The sequence below is a fragment of the Chiloscyllium punctatum genome, chromosome 8 (assembly GCF_047496795.1).
Source record: "Chiloscyllium punctatum isolate Juve2018m chromosome 8, sChiPun1.3, whole genome shotgun sequence".
Taxonomy (NCBI): Eukaryota; Metazoa; Chordata; class Chondrichthyes; order Orectolobiformes; family Hemiscylliidae; genus Chiloscyllium; species Chiloscyllium punctatum.
Genome location: NC_092746.1, coordinates 99,505,529 through 99,529,283, shown reverse-complemented (window position 1 = coordinate 99,529,283; position 23,755 = coordinate 99,505,529). Strand labels below are relative to the sequence as shown.

Genomic DNA, 23,755 nt, shown 5'->3' with positions numbered 1-23,755 from the left:
TAAATTTCAATGAATAAATCTGGAATTGAGAGCTAGTCTCAGTAATGGTGACTACAATAACTGCAGAATCATTAATTGTTGTAAAAAGTAAAACTGTGTGATTCAATTTTGTCGTCTAAGAAAGGATACCTGTCTTCCTTATCTATTCTGGTCGACTTCTGTCCCACAGCAACGTGGTTGAGACAAGACTTGAAATTCAGTTGCAACATCTAGTAGAAAGGAAAACAAGGAATGAAGTCACATTTGGGGATTGGCAATGAGTGTTGTTTTGCCAGTAACTCCCACAATCCACAAAAGAATAAAGGAAAGCAATATTTTGAGTGGAAAGTTGTAGCACTTATGTGTTGGGGCCTCTTGTTTGCTGATGTCTTCCAGTGATATTTTTCCAATATCACCATGAAGTTCTTTCCATCTGCATTGTCATTATGATATGTAATCCAAGGCCAGATTTTCTTGTCGAGATGGGAAAATCACAAGCACAGCCCTTTTGCTGCTTCTGAAACGTGAACCCATTTCCGAATCTCATCCTGCCACAGTTTTTCCGTGAGAAAGTGGAGTGGGGAGAGTTGCATTTGTACGATTCAACATTGTGCAGGGCAATTGTGGGTCTAACACTGGTTAGAAGGATTGCTGGAATTCTTTGGGGCAACATCCCAGTTCCCAACGGTGTTCCTCCACCCCCTAAATCTCACCCGAACTCTGGGAAACCTCCATTGCAACAAATACATTTAAATCAGGCTGTTTCAAGTTGAACTGACAGCATTGTTTAAATGGTGCAATTTCCTCCTTTCCATGGGATACCACAAAGGTTGACTTTCTGAAATTGGTGCAAGTTATGTACATTGTGGGTTACATTGAGCATACAAAGTAGGAAAAGAACTTAATCGATTAAAAGTAAATGTGTGCAGATGCTAGAAATCTGAAACAAACACAGAGAATATGGGGAAACTCAACGCGTGTAGCAGCATCAGTGTTTGTAATGGAAGGAATTTGCTCAGACTCTCGAGCCTGTGCTGCCATTCAGTATGATCATGTCTGATCGTTGGGTTGGGTCAAATGCCATTTTTTCATTTTTCATCAATACTATTTTTGGTAGACCTCTTTTGGTGTAAATTAGGAAGAGCAGTGAACCATGTAGATTACTACAAATTCTGGTTTTGTCTGAACTGATATACTCCAATGGGAAAACAGTCAAGTTTTGTGGAGGTGGAGAGAGCAAGGAGGAAGAAAAGACAAAGCAAGACATACTGTTACAAGCCAACTGAATGAAAAACAGTTTGCTTATCGACAGCAGCTGTGTAAACCAAACAGCCCACTTCTAATATTGTTTGTAACTGCAGCCTAAAAGCAGTTCAACCATTTTTTTTTCACATGAACAAACTCTTTAATAAAAAATAGAAAGTGAATACTGTGATTGTTCTCTATGCTTCACAACAGACTTAAAATGGTTTCATTCTAGCCACCAAAGCAGCTTCCCAGTTATGTCTTTTAATGGATGAATTGAGTGTTGTCTGTGGCTACTGAGTGTAAGCTGAACTTTACTGGCTTTACTTCAGTCATGTTTTCAAACCCGTAGGCTGTGCCCAGTTCAGAAATAATTTTAAATTAATGTTGATTTCAAAAAGCCACTTCCAAATATAAAAGCAAATTCCAAATATAATCTGAGAATGCTCACTTGCAGCGCAAGTTGCTCAGATTTATATCATTTCTGGTAATGTCGAAGTTTAGTATGAGGAGCAGAAAGGTATTTTAAGTTGTCAAGCTGCCAGGACTGATGCTGATCATTTTAAGAAATGACAGGGTAAAGAACAAGCACCAACAACCTTAATAACTGAAAGGGCCATTTTAAAAAAAATCACTGAAAAATGTAATCCTGCATAAATTACACTGCTATAACTCAAATACCAATAATAATGAAAATTGAGAGAGAAATGAGAGATGGGTATAAGTAAGCTAGTAGTTCCAAACATCAGGAAATTAAATTTTGATGAAATTGCTGCTGTTTGATTTTTTTGGAGTATTGTCTGCAGTGTGGTGTCATTTTATTTTTCAAGCAGACTTCATTATTAAATTGTCTTCCCCATGCAGTTAAGGAAAACTGAAGCTGGACAGTATGCAATTCATGAACACCTTCCTTTCTGCTAAACGTGTGGTTGACAAATGCATTTGTTCAATTGAGGTCAGGAGACACCCATACACCCTTAATGAGCCTGAGGTCGTTGAAGCTATTTGGATGCTGCCTGAACTGCTGTGCTCTTCCAGCACCACTAATCCAGAATCTGGTTTCCAGCATCTGCACTCATTGTTTTTACCTGAGGTTGTTGACGCCTGCTGTAGAACATAGAGAGATGGATTGTGGCTCATTTTGTGAAACTGCAGGGGATAGAGTAAGATAACAACATGCTCCCAATGTTGAAGGGTGAATCATTGCCAGATCCTGCCATGCTTCATTACCAAACAGTCCCCTGTGTCCATAGTTTCAGGTTACAAGGACGCGCCTGTGTTTTTTAGTCAACAGGAGGGCATCAAGAGGAGAAAGGTGACAGCAAGACATAGAAATTTGCAATGTTTCCATTTCTGATTGATTCTTAACATGTGAGTGAGTTTCCATCTTCCACCATTTCAAAACCAAAGTTATCACCTAGCAAAGAGTGCGTGGCAGCAGCAGCCTGAAGGATACACAAAGTTATCAAATGAAAGCAGTCTTCAAATGTAGCAAGAATGAATCATCCGATAACTGCTTAAACACGACCTTTTGTGTAAATGTTAATTGCATTTTGGCATTTGAGTGTATCAGAATGCTTTCACTGTAACATGGAAACTGCTTGGATTAATTAAAATGTCATTGTTTATTATTCTCTTGCAGGGTTACCAGGGTATGGTGGATGGTGGGAAAAACATTGTAGAAGCCAACTGGCAAGATGTCTCGAGCATCTTGCAAGTGGTAAGTGAATATAGTGCTGAAATGTGAAGTAAAAAGCAGAATCTCCTTTTATGGAGATTCTGATAAACTGAGAGAGTTTCCAAGTTTGAGTTAAGTAGAAATAAAATGCATCCTAAAATGCTGAAGAAAAATGATTGCATGGATTGCTGTCAAAAACAAAAGTTAAGGTATTACACATTACCCTGTATTGGTAACTATTTGATTTAATTGAGTCTGAGATTTATACTTATGGAATACCTTACAGTTTTTCAATTGATACATTTCAGTACCTTCTAGACTCATATATTTACCATCTGTATATTATATGATATTTATTCTATTTGAAGAGGCTATTATGATACATTTTATAACTATATAGATTCGTATTAAGAAAATTATCAGTGCATACTATATATCAGATAATGCCTCTAATATCCGTGATCAGTTTGAAAGAAATACTATTTTCTTGTCCATTTCTACACTTAAAGTAAAAGTGTAATAGTCCAAAAGAGAAATTTAACTTTGGATTTTCACCATGGCCTTTCAGTAAAACTTGCCTCCTCCACAGTTGGGAATTGTGTGATTTTGCTTTATTTAATATTCCCGTGAAAGTAGAACTTGAATGAATTTTAATGCTGGGATTAAACGTTTGGCAGAGAATTGTGCCTGTTCATGGACTTGTAGGGTGATACAGCACAGAGGGAGACCATTCATCCCATTTTGCCTGTACTGACTCCTCAGCAGAGCTCTCAATTTTTTAAAACCATTCTTGGAATGAGTAATGTGATGTGAACTTGTTGTACTTGTACTTTAACTGATTAACATACTGCTGTTTATGTAAATATCTTGGTGACAAGTTGGCAGTGGAGATAAAGCTCGCAATTGGCAAAGAACATCTTCATCATACAAATGTTTCTGGAGTTCCTAAATAGACTGGAAAGACCCATTTAAACTTTGGATAACATTGCAACATCAGCATGCAGTTAGGGTTAACTTCGGAATCTGACTCCAGCAGCTGGCGTGGAGACAACAGCCCATAGCTACTGTTGACTGGTTCATTAGTTATTGGATATTGGGACAAGTCAAAGATCACAATTTTATTTGGATGAAGAATCTCTGAGAAAATACTGGAGGTGGTAACCACATTGACCCCAGTAGCGGTATTCCACAAGGATTTGCTTGTGAAGCTAGAGAGATGTGACATCATGAGTCTACTTAAAAATGATAAAAGCTAAAAGATGGTAAGGCAGTAAATGTCTGCAAGTACTTGGAACAGAAACAAGCATAGGTGAGGTTGCCAAACAATGTAGACTGAGCAAAGTGTACAACAAATGGATCATCCTTATTCTTTCACAGGATCTGGGCATTGCTGGCAAAGTCAGCTATTATTGTCCATCACAAATTGCCCTTGAACACAATGGCCATTTCAGAAACCAGTTAAAAGTAATTGTGAATTTGTAACCACATGTAGGTTAAACTAGCCAAGGATGGCACATCTCCTTCCTTCAAGGCCATATTTCCAAGTATGGGGACGGCAAACACGAGGGGAGATAGGTATAAGACTGATGTCAGAGGTAGTTTCTTTACTCAGAGAGTAGTAAGGGTATGGAATGCTTTGCCTGCATTGGTAGTAGATTCGCCAAGTTTAAGTGCATTTAAGTCGTCATTGGACAGGCAAATGGATGTACATGGAATAGTGTAGGTGGGATGGGCTTCAGATTAGTTTGACAGGGCGGCGCAACATCGAGGGCCGAAGGGCCTGTACTGCGCTGTAATGTTCTATATGTTCTATGTGTAATAAACTAATGGGTTTTTACAATCAGTAATTCATAGAATCATTATTGCACAAATCTTTCAAGAGAAAATGTGACATTCTTGTGTCATGAAGATCCAACACACATTTGAACCATTAAAGCAGTCACTTTTGTCTGGGGCAAGCCTATGTTGTCATGATCCAAGGAAAGGAATTATACTCAAAGTAACTGCCTCACCAAATGGAGAATGTCATCTTCAGAAAGGCAGAGCAGTTTGCTTTTGGTTCTAAAATTTATTACACTTTCAGGCATACTATAAATTATTGAATGGGAAATGCTGGCATTGTTATTCAGCATCACCAGGTTCTGTATTCATTTATTTGGCAAATACTTTGCTGTTGAGATTTGTCTCAAGTCACTTCAGATGTTTTGAAGAGCATCATTCACCAGTGAGGCAGCTAGACTTCAAACTTTGTTAGTCATATATCAGGACTATGAGCGTGAGGTCAGGTAAAACCTTGGAAACCTCATGTCAATGTTGGACAGGCTTGAAGAGTATGGTGCTGGAAAAGCACAGCAGGTCAGACAGCATCCAAGGAGCAGGAGAGTCAACGTTTCAAGAATCAGCTGTTCATCAGGAATGAGGGGGTGGCCCAAGGGGGCTGAGAGATAAATGGGAGGGGGATGGGGGCGGGAATACGATAGGTAGAAGAAAGTTGGGGTGAAGGTATTAAGTCGGAGAGGAGGGTGGAGAGGATAGGTGGAAAGGAAGATGGACTGGAGAGGGCAGTGCCAAGTTGGAAGGTGGGATCTGGGATAAGGTGGGGGGAGGGGAAATGAGGAAACTGGTCAGATCAACATTGATCCCGTGTGGTTGGTGGAAGATGGGGTGCACTTCCTCCAGGCGTCGGATGGCTGGAGTTTGGTGGTGGAGGAGGCCGAAGACTTGCATGTCCTTGGCGCAGTGGGAGGGGAAGTTAAAATGTTCAGCCACAGGGCGGTGGGTTGTTTATTGCTTTTCTAGCACCACGCTCTTTGACTGATTTCTGGCATCTGCAGTTCTCACTTTCTCCACACTGAACAGGCTACCCAAATCCATGGAAATAGAGTCAGGAATCACACAACACCTGGTTATAGTCCAACAGTTTATTTGAAATCACAAGCTTGGAGTATTGCCTCTTTGTCAGGTGAAGTTCTGACCTTGTGCACCCAAGTACAACACTGGCACCTCCACATCATGAAACAGATATATAATATTGTATGTCCAAGCGGATGAGACAGATGGAAGTTAGAAGTTGGGTGTGTCATTGCCTTAGCGCAATTTAGATGAGGCAAATGTGAGCAGCTTAGGTGAGGAACTTCCAGTGCTCAGGTGAGATCGAGTGCTCAGGGTATAATGACAGATCATCATCAGATGTCCAGTTACAGCAAGAGGTTCCCACAAAACTCCAAATTTGGCACAGTAGGTGGAATCAGTTTCTAGGACAGACAAGTGCTGGTACTCAAAGTACTTTGTCAAGGTAACCTTATCCAGTTGCATCAAAGTCACTTGGGCATTTCCCCCATAGCCCTGCAATTTTTTCCCTTCAAATATTGATTCAATTCTCTTACCATTGAATCCACTTCATCCATTTATTTGGACAGTGCTCGTGAAAATCTTTTGCCATTCATCTTGTGTGGATCTGTGTCATTTGGTTAACAATCCTATTGCCAATTGAAATAGTTTCTCCTATTTACTGTAACAAAGCCTGATTTTGAATGCCTCTTTGAAAGCTTCTCTTTCAGCTTCTCTGTACGAAGAACAGTAACCACATCTTCTCCACTCTGTCCAGTTAACTGAAATTCCCTGTGTCTGGTAACATTCTAGTGAATCTTTCCAGGATCCTCGACAATATCTGGACATCCTTCCTGAAGTGTACTGCCCAGATCCGAACAAGTACACCAGCTGAAGCCTATGTAACCTGTCACCACCTTACCCCCAAGTGCCCCTTGCAAAACTCCTTGCTTTATAATTGCCCCAAACAGTTCCTGTTTACTTCCTTTGTTCATTCTTTCTGCCACAACATACCACTCAACTATTTCTGTGTTAAATTTAATCTGCCTATCCTATCCATTTACATTCTTCTACTGAAGAGCTTTATTTCAACTTTGTTTCATCTCTTCAGTCATTTCTGATACATCTGTTTGGATTGGAGGCTGGCAGCCTCTTTCTTTTATTGTATTCATTATCTCTCCTGTTTCCAGGTTTTGCTACTGCAAGGGCAGCCTTCTCTTCTTTCATGAAGAAAAAGTGCTGATGAAGTAATGGAGACTGGTACAATGGCAGCATTTAGAAGGCATCTGAATGGGTACATGAATAGGGAGACTTTAGAGGGATATGGGCCAAATGCTAGCAAATGGGACTAGATCAGATAGGGATGTCTGGTCAGCGTGGACGAGTTGTGCTGCATGACTCCCTGACTCTTAGACTCTGTGAAGCTTTAATCCCTTAGTTCACCATCACAAGAATATTATATTTTTGATACTTACTAAGCTTCACCCTTTTTATGACAAGACATTTGTGTTCTCTTCATGGGCAAGCATCTAATTGATTCTCATACTCTTTCTTTGTACCTCTAATTCGTTTTTGTTTATTCTCTCTGTACTATATGACTCAATGGGAAATAGCTAGTTTGATGACAATTTAATTCCCTTTGTACGTTTTGAATATCGTCACTGAAGGTTCTTCAGTGATTGCTCTGATCTCGCACAAGAACATGTGAGGAAGATCATCAGGAACCTGTGTGCTTTGTTTTCAGGGTGGGACAGTTATTGGAAGCGCACGCTGTAAAGACTTTCGTACCCGCGAGGGTCGTCTCCGGGCTGCCAACAACCTCATCCAGCATGGCATAACAAACTTGTGTGTGATTGGTGGAGATGGTAGCTTAACTGGCGCAAATTTCTTCCGTGAAGAATGGCAAGGATTACTGCAGGAGCTCATTCAGCAAGGTATGTTTTATATTCAGGTTCTGTGGCTTTTCTTTCAGAGGCTTGATATAGAGTGAGATATCCTGCAGAATAATAATCCTTGTGAAGTTGTACTTTTTTGCTTTCAGTGCCATTTTTCAAAATGCAAAAGTCTTTGCTTGAAGATGTGTGAGTATTGCCAATAGCAGTGCAAGTGCCACATCCATGCAGTCTTGGAAAAGAAATATGAAGCATATTTGAATTGGTGTATTTTAAAGATAATTCTTAGAAATTGCTTGGCAGTAACTACTAGTTTACAGTTGTAGATGATAAGTAAATGTGTGGCTGTGACATATTCTGCAATTGTTTATGGTTTAGTATAACTCAGCTGGGAAAATAGTGATTCACCCATTAATCTTTAATAATGAGACCTCTGATTTATTGAGGGCTTTAAATTTCAATAAGATTGAATAAAGACACAGTGATTCCATCATTTTAGTTGAAAGTGATATTGAGTTCAGGGAAGTACTGAGGCTGTATAGTCATAACATTTTAGTTATGTTTTCATATCTGCTATTAACTTACTTAACTCATTCTCAATTCTTTCTGCAGCCACAGGGTTTTCTGAAAATATAGCCAACATTTTTGGAAAGAGGTTTTTAGTGAAATGCGTTTGATTATAGTGATCTTACAAATGTCTTAATGAATGTTCAAGTGCACAAGTGACATAGCCACACTTCTACATCCTACCTATATTGATGAGCAGAGGGAAATTTTTGTTATGCTTGATTATTTTCCAACAGGATGCTTTAAAAATGTGTTGTTATGATATACTAAAACAATTGGTGCAGCTGTCAACCTAAACCAGAGAAGTTTGAAGAAAGTAGTGCTCACCATTTGATGGGTCACTGAACCGTGCAAGAGCAGGAGCAAATTACTGCAGATGCTGGAATCAGTACTGAAAACAAAAAGTGCTGGAGATCACAGCAGGTCAGGCAGCATCCATGGGGAGAGAGCAAGATAATGTTTTAAATCCAGATGAAGTATTTGCTAGAGTTCTTTGAGGATATTACAAGTGGAGTTGATAAAGGGGAATCGGTAGATGAGGTGTATTCAGATTTTCAGAAGCCACTTGATAGGTGTTATATAAAAGGTTATTGCATAAGCTTGGAATTCACTGTATTGAGGTTAATGTGTTGGCATAAACTGAGGATTGGTTAACATGCAGTAGATAGAGTCAGATTACTAATTTTTCTTTCAGGTTGAAATACATAACGTGAAGTACCACAAGGAATAGTCCTAGGACCTCAATTAATTGTTATCTATATCAACACTTGGAAAAGAGGGAGAGAATGTAATGCAGAGTAATGTATCCAAATTCACTTATGATACAAAAATAGGTGGAAGGGCATGCTGGATGAGGACACAAAGTACTTGCAAAAAGATATCGATAGGTCAGTGGTGAATGTAAAAACATAGCAGATATCTATGACTCTGACTCTAATAGAGATTAACGTAGGAAATTGCGAGGTCATGAACCTTGGTAGGAGGAATCAAGAGATAGACTATTACTTAAATTGAGAGAGACTGCTGAGGGACCTGGATGTTCTCAAATGTGAAACACAAAGTTAGTGCATGGGGGTAGCATGTAATTAAGAAAGCAAATGGAATTTTGGCCTCTATTGCTAGTGGGTTGGACTTTTAAAAACAGGGAAATCTTGTACAACTGTAAAGACAATAGACAATAGATGCAGGAGTAGGCCATTCAGCCCTTCGAGCCTGCACCGCCATTCAATATGATCATGGCTGATCTTTCCCAATCAGTATCCTGTTCCAGCCTTATCTCCATAACCCTTGACTCCACTATCTTTAAGAGCTCTATCCAATTCTTTCTTAAAAGAATCCAGAGACTGGGCCTCCACTGCCCTCTGGGGCAGAGCATTCCACACAGCCACCACTCTCTGGGTGAAGTAGTTTCTCCTCATCTCTGTCCTAAATGGTCTACCCCGTATTTTTAAGTTGTGTCCTCTGGTTCGGCGCTCCCCCATCAGCGGAAATATGTTTCCTCCTGCCAGAGTGTCCAATCCTTTCATAATCCTATATGTTTCAATCAGATCCCCTCTCAGTCTTCTAAACTCAAGGGTATACAAGCCCAGTCGCTTCAGTCTTTCCGTGTAAGGCAATCCTGCCATTTCAGGAATTGACCTCGTCTGGTGGTGAGGCCACACCTGGTGTACTGTGGACAGTTTTGATTCCCACATTTAAAAAAGGATGTTTTGGCATTATAGGCAGTTCAAAAGACATTCAGTAGGTTGAAGGAGTTAGAGAGTTATAGAGGTGTATAGCACAGAAACAAACCCTTCAGTTCAACTCATCCATGCCAAACAGATATCCTAAATTAATCTAGTCCCATTTGCCAACACTTGGCCCATATTCCTCTAAACCCAAATATTCATATACCCATCCAAGTGCCTTTTAAATATTGTAACTGTACCAGCCTCCACCACTTCCTCTGGCAGCTCATTCCATACATGCACCACCCTCTGCATGAAGACGTTGCCCCTTATATCCCTTTTAAATCTTTTCCGTCTCAACCTAAACCAATGCCCTCTAGTTCTGGATTCCCCCACCCCAGGATGGCTATTTAACCCATCCATGCCCCTCCATGATTTTATAAGCCTCTATAAGATCAGCCTTCAGCCTCCCACAGTCCAGGGAAAACAGCCCTAGCCTATTCTGCCTCTCCTTATAGCTCAAACTCTACTATCCTGACAACATCCTTGTCAATATTTTCTGAACCTCTTCTGTATTAGAACTTAGAATTAGAATTAGAATTAGAATCCCCACAGAGTGAAACATGCCCTTCAGTCCAACAAGTCCACACTGACCCTCTGAAGAGGAACCCACCCAGACCAACTCCCTACTGTACATTTACCCCTGACTAATGCACCTAGCCTATACATCCCTGAACACTATGGGCAATTTAGCATGGCCAATTTATCTAACCTGCACATCTTTGGATTGTGGCGGGAAACCAGAGCACCTGGAGGAAACCCACACAGACACAGGGAGAATGTGCAAACTCAACACAGACAGTCACCTGAGGCTGGATATGAGCCTGGGTGCCTGGCGCTGTGAGGCAGCAGTGCTAACCACTGAGCCACCTTGCCACCCATAACCATGACAAACATGATCTTCTGTAACCTCTCCCTCTCATTTGCTTTTAGGGTACTTTCCCTCATGGTAAGAGACCCGATACTGTTAAATCTGATCTATTGTTCCATCCCGATCATACTTCAACTCTCTGAATTTCTGCTTCTGGTCTCTCATTTCTGTCAATCCTTGCATCAAAACCTTTCAAGGCAATACACTCTACTCTTAACTTGAATTAAATAGTTTTAAATTATTTGATAATCTTATGATTAAATTGACTTATTAAGAGCCACTGTGCCACCGAGTTGACAGCTGATCTGGCACGGAAGAAGTATTAAAGCCTGGGGCACATCAACCATGATCTTGTTGAATGGCTGGGCAGGCTTGAGAGGCCAAGTGGCCTACTCCTGATCCTATTCCTGATGTACTTGTGGAGAAGATTTGAGTAACAGTGGACCCAGGCCTTTAAGAGACTTCTAAACATAGTTTTGAATTTTAATATGTATAGGGAATGGAGAGCAATTGAAGGAGACTTGGAACGGCAAGGAATGAGGAGGTCTTGCCAAACATAACTGAACAAGCTCATCTGAATTTTATTTTCACAATTTTCTGCGTGGAAACCAATCTAATTTGGGAGGTGCTGGTGGTGTGTTGGTGATCTATGGGATAAGAACATTAGATTGCAGGTTACCTAGCTGAGAAAAGAGGGGCTGTGGTAGTGATCCTGGACAGAGAGTCCAATCATGACAGGTTAGTTTTGTGAGGGTATTGACAGGAAAAAGAAACCTTGTATTTCACCTGGCCCATAAGTAGTTCTCTTAAAAAGATGCTCTGCTAGGCTCGGAGCCAACTTGTTCCTTTAAGTTCCCAAATTTGCAAGTCCTTCAAAACCTGATTTACAAACATTAAATCTGAGGCTACTTCTCTTTTGCAGTTGAGGTGGGCAAGGCCAGGTTCCTGATAGATTAATTTTGCTTGAGATAGAGCTTAGACTTTGTAATTTGATCATTCAGGCTATTGCTTTGTGTAACCTGATCTGGTTAATGTTTGTCACACTTCTAAGTTCAGGCAAGGCCAACAGCTGACGTTACAGGCAGCTCCCACTCCTGGTTAGGAGCATATACTTCAAAACACAGCAGTCCACATTGTGATGGTGTTTTCTCAGTGCTTATAGGTAGGAAGTTCCATAGCTGTGACCAAACATTGATGAAAGAACAGAGTACATGCCCAAGTTAAGATAGTGTGCTTTGGAAGTGAAATTGAAGATGGTACTGTTGTGTGTACCTCAAGCTCATATCCTTTTAGATGGAAGAGGATATGAGCTTGGGAAGTCTTAGAGAATTTCAACAACATACTTTGTAGTTGATACACATTGCAGCCATTGTTCACCAGCGGTACTTTCTTCTGGGCTGTGTTAAGCTTCTTAAACAATGTTGGAACTGCACCCATCCAGGAAAATGGAGAGAATTGATTCAATCCTGAACTGCCCATTGTTCATGACAGACAAAGATTTGGGAAGACAGGCAATGAGCTGTTCGCCATGGGAATACAGGACTTTTGCCTGAAACATCGATTTTCCTGCTCCTTGGATGTTGCCTGACCTGCTGTGCTTTTCCATCACAACTCTAATCTGGTTTCCAGCATCTGCAGTCCTTGTTTTTACTTGGGTTACAGGGATGAGGTAACAGGATGGGTCTGGGTGGGATGCTCTTCGCAGGGTCAGTGTGGACGTAAGAACCTGAGTGGCTTGCTTTCACACTGTAAGGATTCTATGATTCATTTCTTGTTTATGTTTGAACCAAGGCTACAATGGAATCTAGATCTGTGTTCACTTGATAGGACCTAAGATGAATAGTGTTGAGTAAGTTATTGGTGAGTAAATCTAGCTATGTTGTGAGTGGTGTGGGGTTGATAGTTTAGTAAAAGGCTGGTTGTGTGTAGTTGAAACTTCATGCTTCTTTTGGCCCACAGGTAGTCCTTCTTATTTAAGCTGTCAAGCTTCATGTGATCTGAGGTACCTGGTTCCTTGTGCTTCAGAACTGAATGGCTATTAAAATGAGGCTGCACAGTCTCACCACAGTTTCCATATTCCACTTCTGAACATATTTTCTTCTTACCTCTGACATTTGTTTTGGGAAGTTAAATTTTATCCAAAAATACCAGACTTTAGAAAAGTGTATATTTTCACAATGTGTATAATCTATTGATGTGTTCATCCAGTAAATCATGATTTACCGGATGAAAATTATTCGCAATTAGTTGCACCTTGAATTTTCTGATCCTGACTGATGACATGTTCAAATTTCTTCTTGCTTTTTGCCTTCCTGCCCTACTTAGGTAAAATTGATAAAGCAGCAGCTCAGAAGTACAGCCACTTAAACATAGTAGGCATGGTTGGATCGATTGACAATGATTTCTGTGGAACAGATATGACCATCGGTACAGACTCTGCTTTGCACCGGATTATTGAAGTGGTGGATGCCATCATGACCACTGCTCAGAGGTAAATTTAAGGGGGGATATAAAATATTGTGCAGTGAGAACTGATTATTGAAGTACATAGCAATCATAGAAAATACAGCATACAAACAGGCCGTTTTGCTCCTTAATCCATACCATTGTTTGTGCTCTACTCAAACCATTTCCCTTCTTTCCTCAGCTATCGGCATAACCTTCTATTTCTTTCTCCCTCATGCATATCTAGCTTCCCCTTAAATACACCAGTGCTTTTCAACTACTTCCTGTAATAATGCATTCCGGTTTTCAGCACTCTGAGTAAAGAGAATTTCTTCTGCATTTACTGTGAACAGATGAACAAATGGACAAAAAATAACAGTAACCATCCTGTCCCTTGACCATGCTGCATCATTCAATACAATCACAGTTGGTCTGATTGTAATCTCAAATCCAGATTTCTATCTGTTCCTGATAACCTTTTACCCTTTTGTTAATTGCAAGCCTATCTACTCTGCCTTAAAAAAATTTTATCCAAAAGCTCTGTTTTCAGCGCCTTTTCAGGAAGTGGGTTCCAAAGACTTACAAATCTCTAAGAATTTTTTTTTGTCTCATTGCTGTTTTTAAATAGTGACTGCTGGTTCTAGATTCTCCTACAAAATATCCTCTCCACATCTACCCTGTCAAGACCCCTCAGGATTGTATTTGTGTTATTCTTCTGAACTCCGGTAGATATGAGCCAAGGTAAAAACAATGACTGCAGATGCTGAAAACCAAATACTGGATTAGTGCTGCTGGAAGAGCACAGCAGTTCAGGCAGCATCCAACGAGCAGCAAAATCGATGTTTCGGACAAAAGCCCTTCATCAGGAATTGGCTTTTGTCCGAAATGTTGATTTCGCTGCTTGTTGGATGCTGCCTGAACTGCTGTGCTCTTCCAGCACCACTAATCTAGATATGAGCCAAGCCTATCCAACCTACTCATTCCATGTGTTAATCTGGTAATCTTTCTCTGAGCTGCTTCCAACATACTTATATCCTTCTGTAAAACTGTTTGCCAATACTAAGCAAAGACAGTACCACTACAGTACTCCAGATGTGGAGATCAATGGCCTTTCAACTGAAATATAAGCTTCCTACTTTTGTATTTAATTGCCCTCAGGACAAATAATAACATAGAACATGGAACAATATAGCACAGGAGCAGGCCCTTTGACCTAACATGTCAATCTTCTTCAATAATTTCCCTATCACTAATCAAAATCGCTTATAATTTCCTAGATTATCACTGTTGCTGTTTTTAAACAAAAGAACAACATTGGCTATTCTTCTGTCTCCTATGACCTCGGATACAAAGATCTCTGTCAAGGCCCCAGCAATCTCCTCCCTTGCTTCCCTCATTATCTTGGTATAGATTCCTTTAAGCTCTGTGGGCATAGCTACCTTAATGTTTTTCAAACATTCTATCAGTTTTTCTAATTACGACTGCTTTTATATACAGAACAACCTCGGTTATCCGAACATCAATTATCTGAATTTCAGATTATCCGAACAAGACCTCAAGTTCCCATAAAAATTTGAATCAATTTAAATAAAAGCACAGCGAGACCATGCCAGCACAGTGAGACCAGGCATCCTGGGCTGGTGTTGGGAGCAGGAACAGGGCCACCACAGGAACCCTATTCCTGCTATTGCCACCGCCATGGGAACCCTGAGCAGTTACCTGAACAACCAGTTATCCGAATAAAATACTCCACGCCTAACCCTTTCAGATAATTGTGGTTGGTCTGTTGTAACCTTTTGTGATTCATTCACGAGGGCATCCTTTTGCATCTCAGAGCTCTGCAATCTCTCACCATTTGCATAGAAATTATTATTCTTACTGCCAAATACACAATTTCACGTTTTCCTACTTTTAACTCCATTCTCCATTTCTTTGCCCATTCACTTAACCTGTCTATCTGTTTTTTGCCTCCTTATTTTCCCTTTCACAATTTACTTTCCTGCCAGTCTTTGTGTCATCATCAGTTTGAGCAACATAACTTCCGTTTCTTTATCTAAGTAATTTAGCTGAGCATTTGAGGTCCTAGCATTTTTCCCTGTGAAGCAATAAACCTTAAATCTTGCCAACCTGAAATGACCCACTTACATCTACTCTTTTCTCTTCATTAGCCAGCCAATCGTCTGTCTAATTGCGAGGCCATGAGCTTTTATTTGTGCAGTAACTATTGATGTGGCACTTTATCAAATCCATCATAAGATTTTTCCTCCACTACGTTTTAATGTCCATTTTATAAACTGTAGCTGTGTATTTCCACAAAGGGTTATTTTGACCACCTGTTGTAACATCAGTGGAAATTTTGTAGAATCCTCCAGTAAATAAGCAGTAAAAAGACATGATGATGATCTTTACACAAGTGTTCTAGAATTCTGAAGTTAAGATGGGACACCTGAACAACCCCATGCAAATTCAAGAAATTCATCTCTATAATACTTGGAGAAGAATCAGTGCTCTTCAGGTCTATGAGCAAGATACCTCATTAACCTCCTGCCATTGTCCCAGTTACCTTCACTTTGAACAAATGCAAAGAATTTCTGTGTCATTACAATAAGGACTATTCATTCAGTTGCTTCTGCTGCTTTTTACCCCCATCTCCTGTTTCCCATCATTTCCTTGGCAAATATTTTCCTTCATTTCGTTGAATTGTTTCATGTCATTTTTTACATCCTTGGAAAGGGCAGATATGGCCTAGGTTTCAATACTTCACCTAAAGGCCATGGAGAAACCAGAAGTGTTGCCATGCGGAATGCACCAGTTATTCTCCTAATACATTCTCCATGGGAATGTCTTCATCAATCAAAGTTCACTTGTCAACCAATGGCACACTACTTTCATATTGTATAAACGTGGCCTTCCCTTAAGGTATTTCTTGCTAATTGTCCTGATGAATGCAAAGCAAAAAGTTTTGCCAGTGTGTTTGTTTATTCAGCAATATTCGTGCAGAAATTACAGAACATGAAAAAAAACTATATATCCACTTACAAAGCTGAGTTGCTTTTTTTTGGGTTTCAAGAGCACTTTGCTTTGTTGACAACAGGATTAGCTTTCTTAAAAACTGATTTATGTTTATTGATAAATCTGCTGTTATCTGGGCTATCCTTCATTGGCGTTTAGTTTGCTGTTGTTTCATGGCATATTCCAGTCTGATTAAGCACATTTATCTTAATATCAGGAAGGTCTTATCCTGTTATGCGTAAACCACTTGAAATATGCCACTTGCAAACAGTTAAAGAAAGGTAGAATATTTATCTTTTTTATTAAGTGTTACCACAATGGCCAATAAAACCACCTGACAGATGGTGCAAGTGTCCCTTTGTATTGGAGTGTTAATAAATTATATTAAACATATTGGATGTAACCAGACACCTTGCTGCAGGTACAGGTGTGTTTTTCGAAAAACACCAATAATATTTGTGTTCCTTTAAATGCTGCAGGTTTTATGGTTCTACTTAATGTCAGTGTACGAACGCAGCCAAATTGTACCAAAACAAATGGTGATTGTTGCCACAATATTACTGTGATTATCGAAGGATCTTTCATAACTTGACGGCTTTTTGTCAAGCTGCTTTTTAATCCATTCATCTCAAATGGAAATACCGCTAACTTCTTTAAAGGATTCCCTTCATAATTGTTAACTCCCTTGGTGATGTTGGTGTGAATTTATGCTCAAACCTATCCTTTATTTTTAATATTATTTCTATAGTGCACCAAAACCAGTCATAATATTACAGTTGTAAGCTAAGGTCTTGTACACTTGCAATGGCTTTACAATGGCTTTACACTTTGCAATGTCATTTTAATGATGTAACATTATGCTCTTCCTGTTCAATGCTGCTGTGCAGAACTGCACATTGCTGATGTTCCTGCCTTAATTTCCCAGCACAACTCATCCAAATACAAAAGAAGAGATTATAACCTAGTGTTCAGATTCTGATGAAAGGCCACAGACTTGAAATATTGCCCTTGGCTTTCAACTTAGGTCACAACTGGGAAATGTCGGCTATTTCCAGCTCCTGAACCTGCACATGGTGTGCTTTAGGTAAATCGCTGGGACTTTTAGTGCTGCAGTTAATTATCCATCATGTGGGAAGCTTGATAGGCATGTTGCTGACAGAGGAGGATCGATGGGAAGCTGTCCAGCTCTCAAGGATTGCATTTTTTTTTATTCGTTCATAGGATGAGGGCATCTCTGTCGAGGCCAACATTTATTGCCTAATCCTAATTGCCCAGAAGGCAGTTAAGAGTCAACCACATTGATGTGGGTCTGGAGTCATGCATAGACCAGACCATATAAGAATGGCAGATTCCTTCCCTAAAGGATATTAGTAAACAAGATGGAGTTTTTCCCGACAACTGGTAATGGTTTCATAGTCATCATTAGTCTCTTCCAGATTTTAAAAATTGAATTAAAATTCCACCATGGTGGGATTTGAACCCAGGTCCCCATAACATTACCTAGGTCTCTGGGTTAATAATCCAGCAAAAATGCCTCTAGGCCAACACCTCTCCAGGTGACCCACTGGCCAAGGTGGGAGCTCCAAGATTGGAGATAAAGATTTCGAGGGATGTGGCAAGAACTGTTTTCTTGAGCTTTTTTTTTTAAAGAAACAGCCATTGCTACCTGCCATGATCCTGGAAAGGCACTCCTTATAGCGGACAGCCAGCACCCATACCTGTGGCCTTATAAACCAATATCAAGCAGAGGAGAGAAGGAACCCAATGGGTGATCCATCACATGACCCCAAACCCCACCCACATCTCACATCCTTCTTTCAGCTCTCTCCATGTTGACCTAGTCTAGATCTGCCTACAATGCTAACTATGAATCACAGTCAGTGTGGTGATGAGGCTTGAGAAAGAGAACATGGGGCAGGGTCATTTGCTCAGTTGGCTGGATGGCAGGTTTGCAACACAAAGTAACACCAACAGCACAGGTTCAATTCCTACATTACCTGAGGTTACTAACCTTGCCCAAGGTGCTGTGACCCTCAGGTTAAACTCTCCAATGAGATAGCAGCCCTATGATCTGCTGGGACCTTTGCAACTTTAACTTCTACTTATTTAAGTGAAAATGAATGTTCTCAGTTGACTATCCACCTTCATTCCAGACCCTGCATGAAATTAAAAATCCATTGAATTAGCTCAGTTTCTTTTTGCACTTAAGCTGCAAAATCTGCTGAGAATTTCCTGTCCCTCCTGATTTTATTATAATCTCTTGTTTTTAACAGCACTAATACAAACTAAAATATCTGAGGTTATCTGGTGCTGTCGGTGAACGTTGATAGTTATGACTGAGATTGTTTTCACGTACTCTCAAGTGTTTATCAACAATCCCTTATTTTCTGCTTTTCCCAAATTATTAGCCAGAACCTTTCTGTGTATTAGGGAAAATAGTTGGTGCACAGCAGGTCAGGCAGCATCCAAGGTGCAGGAGAATCAACGTTTTGGGCATAAGCCCTTCATTAGGAATCCAGAGGACAAAGAACATAAAATAACTGATTCTGTAACTCTTTCCCCATTCTTTTGCAGCCATCAGAGGACGTTTGTGCTGGAAGTGATGGGTAGACATTGCGGGTGAGCAAACTAATTTGTGAGATTGACCAGTAGTTTTAAGATCAACTTGATTGAAGTTGTTGGTAATCGTTTTGAAGATAAGAATGAAAGATAATGAAAAGTGTCTTGCTTTTAGATACCTAGCTCTAGTAAGTGCCTTGGCCTGCGGTGCAGACTGGGTTTTCATCCCTGAAAGCCCTCCAGCAGACGGCTGGGAGGATCAGATGTGCCAGAAACTCTCAGAGGTAAAACACTTTCGAGGAGGCATGACATTGCTTTATTTTTGGAACTGCTAGATGTGGTAGAAACAGTGAATTTGAAATTAGTGTTTGCTATTTACATTGGACAGGAATTACATGGGCAAATTCTTCGTGCATGATGCCAACGAGTTTCATAGGTCATGCAAAACATAGGATCAGAAAGTGAGCAATTGGGATTCACTTCTCATTTCACAATTTTTAAATGATGTTTTTTGTGCTATTGGTGAAGGAATTTGGTTGCAGGTGGATGAGTGTGAATTTCTTCTGTCGATAACAAATGGAAAAGTACAAGATGAGGAAGTAGTGTGTTGTAACACTCTGAATTTTGCTTAAATTATGAAGGAATAGTGCCTTTTAGCAAAAATACCAGTTCTGTTATTTTGTCTAACATATAGTCTGATTCTAAGCTGTGCAACTCGTAATCACCTTTATACGATATGAAATTACTTCATACAGCACTGCTAAGTTTCCATCCTTCATTGGTGGCATGCGTAGAGAAGAAAAATAATTCCAAAAGTGATTGACATCCAAAAGCTGATAACATTTCACAGAAGTAGTTCACAATTTGAACTATAAGGAGAGGTTGAAAAGGCTGGAGCTGTTTTCCCTGGAGCATCAGAGGCTAAGGGGTGACCTGATAGAGGTTAATGAATCATGAAGGGCATGTATAGGACAAATAGACAAAGTCTTTTCCCTGCGGTGGGGGAATCCAGAACTAGAGGGCATAGGTTTAGTATGAGAGGGAAAAGCTATAAAAGAGACCTAAAGGCAATGTTTTCATGTGGAAGGTGGTACGTGTATGGAATGAGCTGCCAGAGGAGGTGGTGGAGGCTGGTACAATTGCAACATTTAAAAGGCATCTGGATGGGCATATGAATAGGAAGGGTTTAGAGGGATATGGGCTGGGTGCTGGCAAGTGGGACTAGATTAGGTTGGGATATCTGGTCGGCATGAACTGGTTGGACCGGAGGGTCTGTTTCTATGCTGTACATCTCTATGACTCTATCAGAGAAAATTATAAGCACAACGTTTTTATTATGATAAAATCCAGAGGCAATCTTAGATAAATATCTAGAGCAATGTCTGACTTCATGAGCTGAATTTTTTGCTACCGAGATGGTTGATTTCAATTAGGAAATCTATAAATGCGCCTTGGTAAAAGTGCTGATATTTCGCTATGGGTGGAGGGGAACATGGGTTGACATGGTTGAATCCTGGATGTTAGGAGGTCTGGCAAAGCTGTCTGGTTAGAAAACCTGCCTCAATTCTCTGGGATCTGTTCCCAGTTATTACAGAAGATTTTAATCCAGTTGGTTCTCACCCCTCATGCTCTCACTTTACCCAACCCTTACTGTCTTGTCTCGCTTGGCCCCTCTTAGTGTCCAATCCAACTCAGTGTCTTCTTGTAACCATTATGCCAAATCAATTGCTAGTATGTTATAAGGGCAAATCCTAGAAACCATGTAGAGAAGAAATACAAGTGGAATTTGAAAGAGTCAGACTTGTTAGTGAAAACAAAAACTATGAAGGCATCAAAGCTTTTAAATCTTCTTGAATGGCTAAATCATTTATAAAAACAAATAAGCTTTTGTTCTGAACCCTAATCTTTTGATAGTGTCTTTAAATTATCAATCAAACAGTGGAATCAGAACTCTATGCTGCTCTGACTGTAGCTTTTGAAATTATAATGTATTGCCTGAAAGGAAATGTCAATGCATGACTTTACTGAAACTACTAGAACAGATCCTACACAAACTGGCCTGTCAATCAAAACAGTCAAGAAAGGTTTTTTTTAAAAAATAACCACTGCCAGATCTGGTTTATAGTTTGAAGAGCAGAGCATTTAAATTTCAGACCATGTTAGCAAACAGACATGATCTGTTTTGAGAGTGTTTATGTCTGTTCTATAAGTTCATGATTATCACACATGGCTTAGACTTGCAAAAGCCAAATGTAGTTTCTTTAAACTTGGTGCTAAGTTTGAATGGTCTTACGGAATCTAAATCTCTCTCCTGCATAATTCATACCACAGCCCCTTTCCCCATTTTGGTAAATATTAAGTCAGGCGGAAGTGGTTGGGCTTGTGTAACATGTCTTGCCAACATTTTGAAAGTCCATTGGGTCTTCCAAATGCTACAAAATCAGGCCCTAGATGTTTCCTATAATCTATTGAGTTGCTCTCTTATGATCTAAGGGGCTATCTAAATCTCTGAAATGAATGCATCCTCAGAATATATTCTCCATTTGGTCAACTCACACTTATTTTTATAATTTGATTGTTGTCCATCTCCATTTTACAATTAAGCTGAGTGTATGAAGATACTTGTACATTTTTACTTGTTTGCCGTCAGTCTTTGGAACTCTTCTTTCCCCCCCCCGCCACACCACCATTCATGTTCTATCCTGGTAACATCACAAGATGATTATAGTTATAAAGAGCAAAAATTCATTTGGTCTATCAGACTTCATTGATTAAAAAAGATCATCATGCAGCCCTGCTACTACATCTGGAGATGATAACACAAATTGTTATATATTTGGGGGAGGTGTGAATGCATCTATATCTGTTGTAAAGTAGTTTAGAACATGTATCCCATAGCAGGTATGGAATTGGCTCTTGTGTCTATGTAGGTGACTACCAACTGTATAACTGTACAGCTTCCTTTGTCCTCACAACCAGCTTTTGTGATTTCACACTGCTAATATATTAGTATTACTGCTGAACCTTAGAAAGACCAATGCTATCCCTTTCAGCTGCTGCAATAAGCCGTGCTCCCTTGACATTGGTATCCTGCATTTTGTGCCTTAACAAGGCTTCCCATTGGCTGGACTGGAAACCTTGTATCTCACCTTCTACATGTTCAAAAATCACAAAATACACTTCACGGCTTCTAAATCTTCCTCTAGTGGTTGATAATTTAGCTTTTTCTCAATGCTCTCTTGTAGTTTATTCACGATATTTTATTCTAATAGGATAAAAATGTTAAGTCGCAATGATGTCTTTTCCTAATGCATTTTGTAGGTATCCATTGGATATTTGAGGAACTTCCTGAGGTGACACACAGGTTTACGTGTTTATTTGATGTTGTCTCTGCATCCTCCCATACAGTGTTTCACATTTATTAATTGCCCAGTCAAGATGGGAGGCTTTCATAATGGGTCTTCGTGAGAGGCTGATTGTGTTCAACTCTTAAAGATAAGATTCATTCTGTTTCAGACTATACACTATTTTGACTTCTACCGAATCCCCAAAAACAGTTAACCAATTCTTCCAGTACATCTCAGCCAAATTCTCATAAATTTTAAATTTTTCCAATTACTTATAGAATGCATTCATTTGAAGTATTCCTGTCAAAAAAAAAGACCATGATTAAGAAATGGTAGCCAATGATGCCTTTTGCGAAATTTATACATTTGTGTCAAATTCTTACATAGCTAATTCATTCAAAATGAATCAATTGGCTTTAACATTCTTACTAAACTACCAGAACAGAAGAATAGTGTTGCACAGACAACTTCAAACAAAAGAGTGAAATTAGAGGTCTTGATGGAGCAGCCTTTGTAAAAAAACTAGAATGGTGTTCGCCTCATAAAATAAATGTTCACTTTTCCAGTATTTCTTTCTGCGTTCTTTAGAGCCGCTCCCGGGGCACCAGGTTGAACATTATCATAGTTGCAGAAGGAGCCATTGACAGACACAGAAAGGCAATTCCTTCCAGTGTTGTTAAGGATGTGAGTACCTGGAAAAAGATTCAGGCCAAGGTGGAGCACTTGCTGCTCTAGTTTCCCTCCTGGTGCATTCTTCTGCTCTGTGGTCACATCCAATTCAAAAAGAATGCTTCCTTTTTTTTTAACAAAGCGACTAATTCGATGGAGTGATTCAAGGATTTCAGTACTTCAGGTAGAGTCCTGGGAAGGAAACTACAATGGCGAAAGATGCTCTAGTGCCTGAATTTTCATGTAGTGTCATGTATTTTTTATTTTGTTCTTCAGAATCGTGCCCGAAAGAAAAGACTGAATATCATAATTATATCGGAAGGGGCAATAGATTGTTACAACAAACCTATAACCTCTGACATGATTAAGGATGTGAGTACAGACCCTCTTGTGGTGCAACTCCTGCTCTGACCAACTGCTGAAGTGTCGTCTGTCTTTCTGCTTGTGTTTATTGCAACATGATTGCTGCGTGCACTAACCCTCAGCAGTGTTTTACTCAAGAGAGTGTTCCTGGTTGTATTTGCTTTGTTTTTGTCTTTTGTCATGTGATGAAGTAATTTTGTGCCTTTTATCATGGAGACGATTACGTGCAGTACGGTTTGAATTTGTTCAAAAATGCATGTGTGTGCATCTTGAATCAAAACCATGAAATTTGTTTTTTATTTCAAAACTGAATATTGCATGCAATAAATGAGTAAACGCCTCATGAAATGTAGTTTGTGCGAGGATGAAGTTGTCTTCTGTTCCCCCTCTCTTTGTCCCTTCAGGAAACAGACATCCTGTACTTCATGAGAGAGGGGCAGAAAGTGGATGTATGACATTGGTAGAGATTTTGTTTTTGCTTGTAAGGTTGGTGGAAGGAGCTTGTGCAGCTTTTACAAATATTAAATCCTGATATCCCATTCCTCCAGGACTATTGGTAGTGTATGCACCCA

The 23,755-nt window shown here is 39.8% G+C and overlaps 1 protein-coding gene across 5 annotated transcripts in view; it reads left to right on the top strand.

Moving 5' to 3' along the window:
* The window catches only part of LOC140480782 (ATP-dependent 6-phosphofructokinase, platelet type-like), a 129,848-nt gene that overhangs the window by 30,955 nt on the left and 75,138 nt on the right, over positions 1–23,755 (top strand). For 3 of the 5 annotated variants that reach the window (XR_011961403.1, XM_072576157.1, XM_072576156.1), the window contains exons 3-9: positions 2,867–2,944; positions 7,476–7,665; positions 13,114–13,279; positions 18,820–18,864; positions 18,980–19,088; positions 22,740–22,835; positions 23,097–23,192. Coding sequence is in view for 4 of the 5 variants with exons in the window: in XM_072576157.1 (XP_072432258.1) it covers positions 2,867–2,944; positions 7,476–7,665; positions 13,114–13,279; positions 18,820–18,864; positions 18,980–19,088; positions 22,740–22,835; positions 23,097–23,192 (780 nt within the window). In the remaining variant the exon portion in view is untranslated. The remainder of the gene's footprint in view (positions 1–2,866; positions 2,945–7,475; positions 7,666–13,113; positions 13,280–18,819; positions 18,865–18,979; positions 19,089–22,739; positions 22,836–23,096; positions 23,193–23,755) is intronic. The other 2 variants (XM_072576154.1, XM_072576155.1) reach the window with 2 other exon arrangements.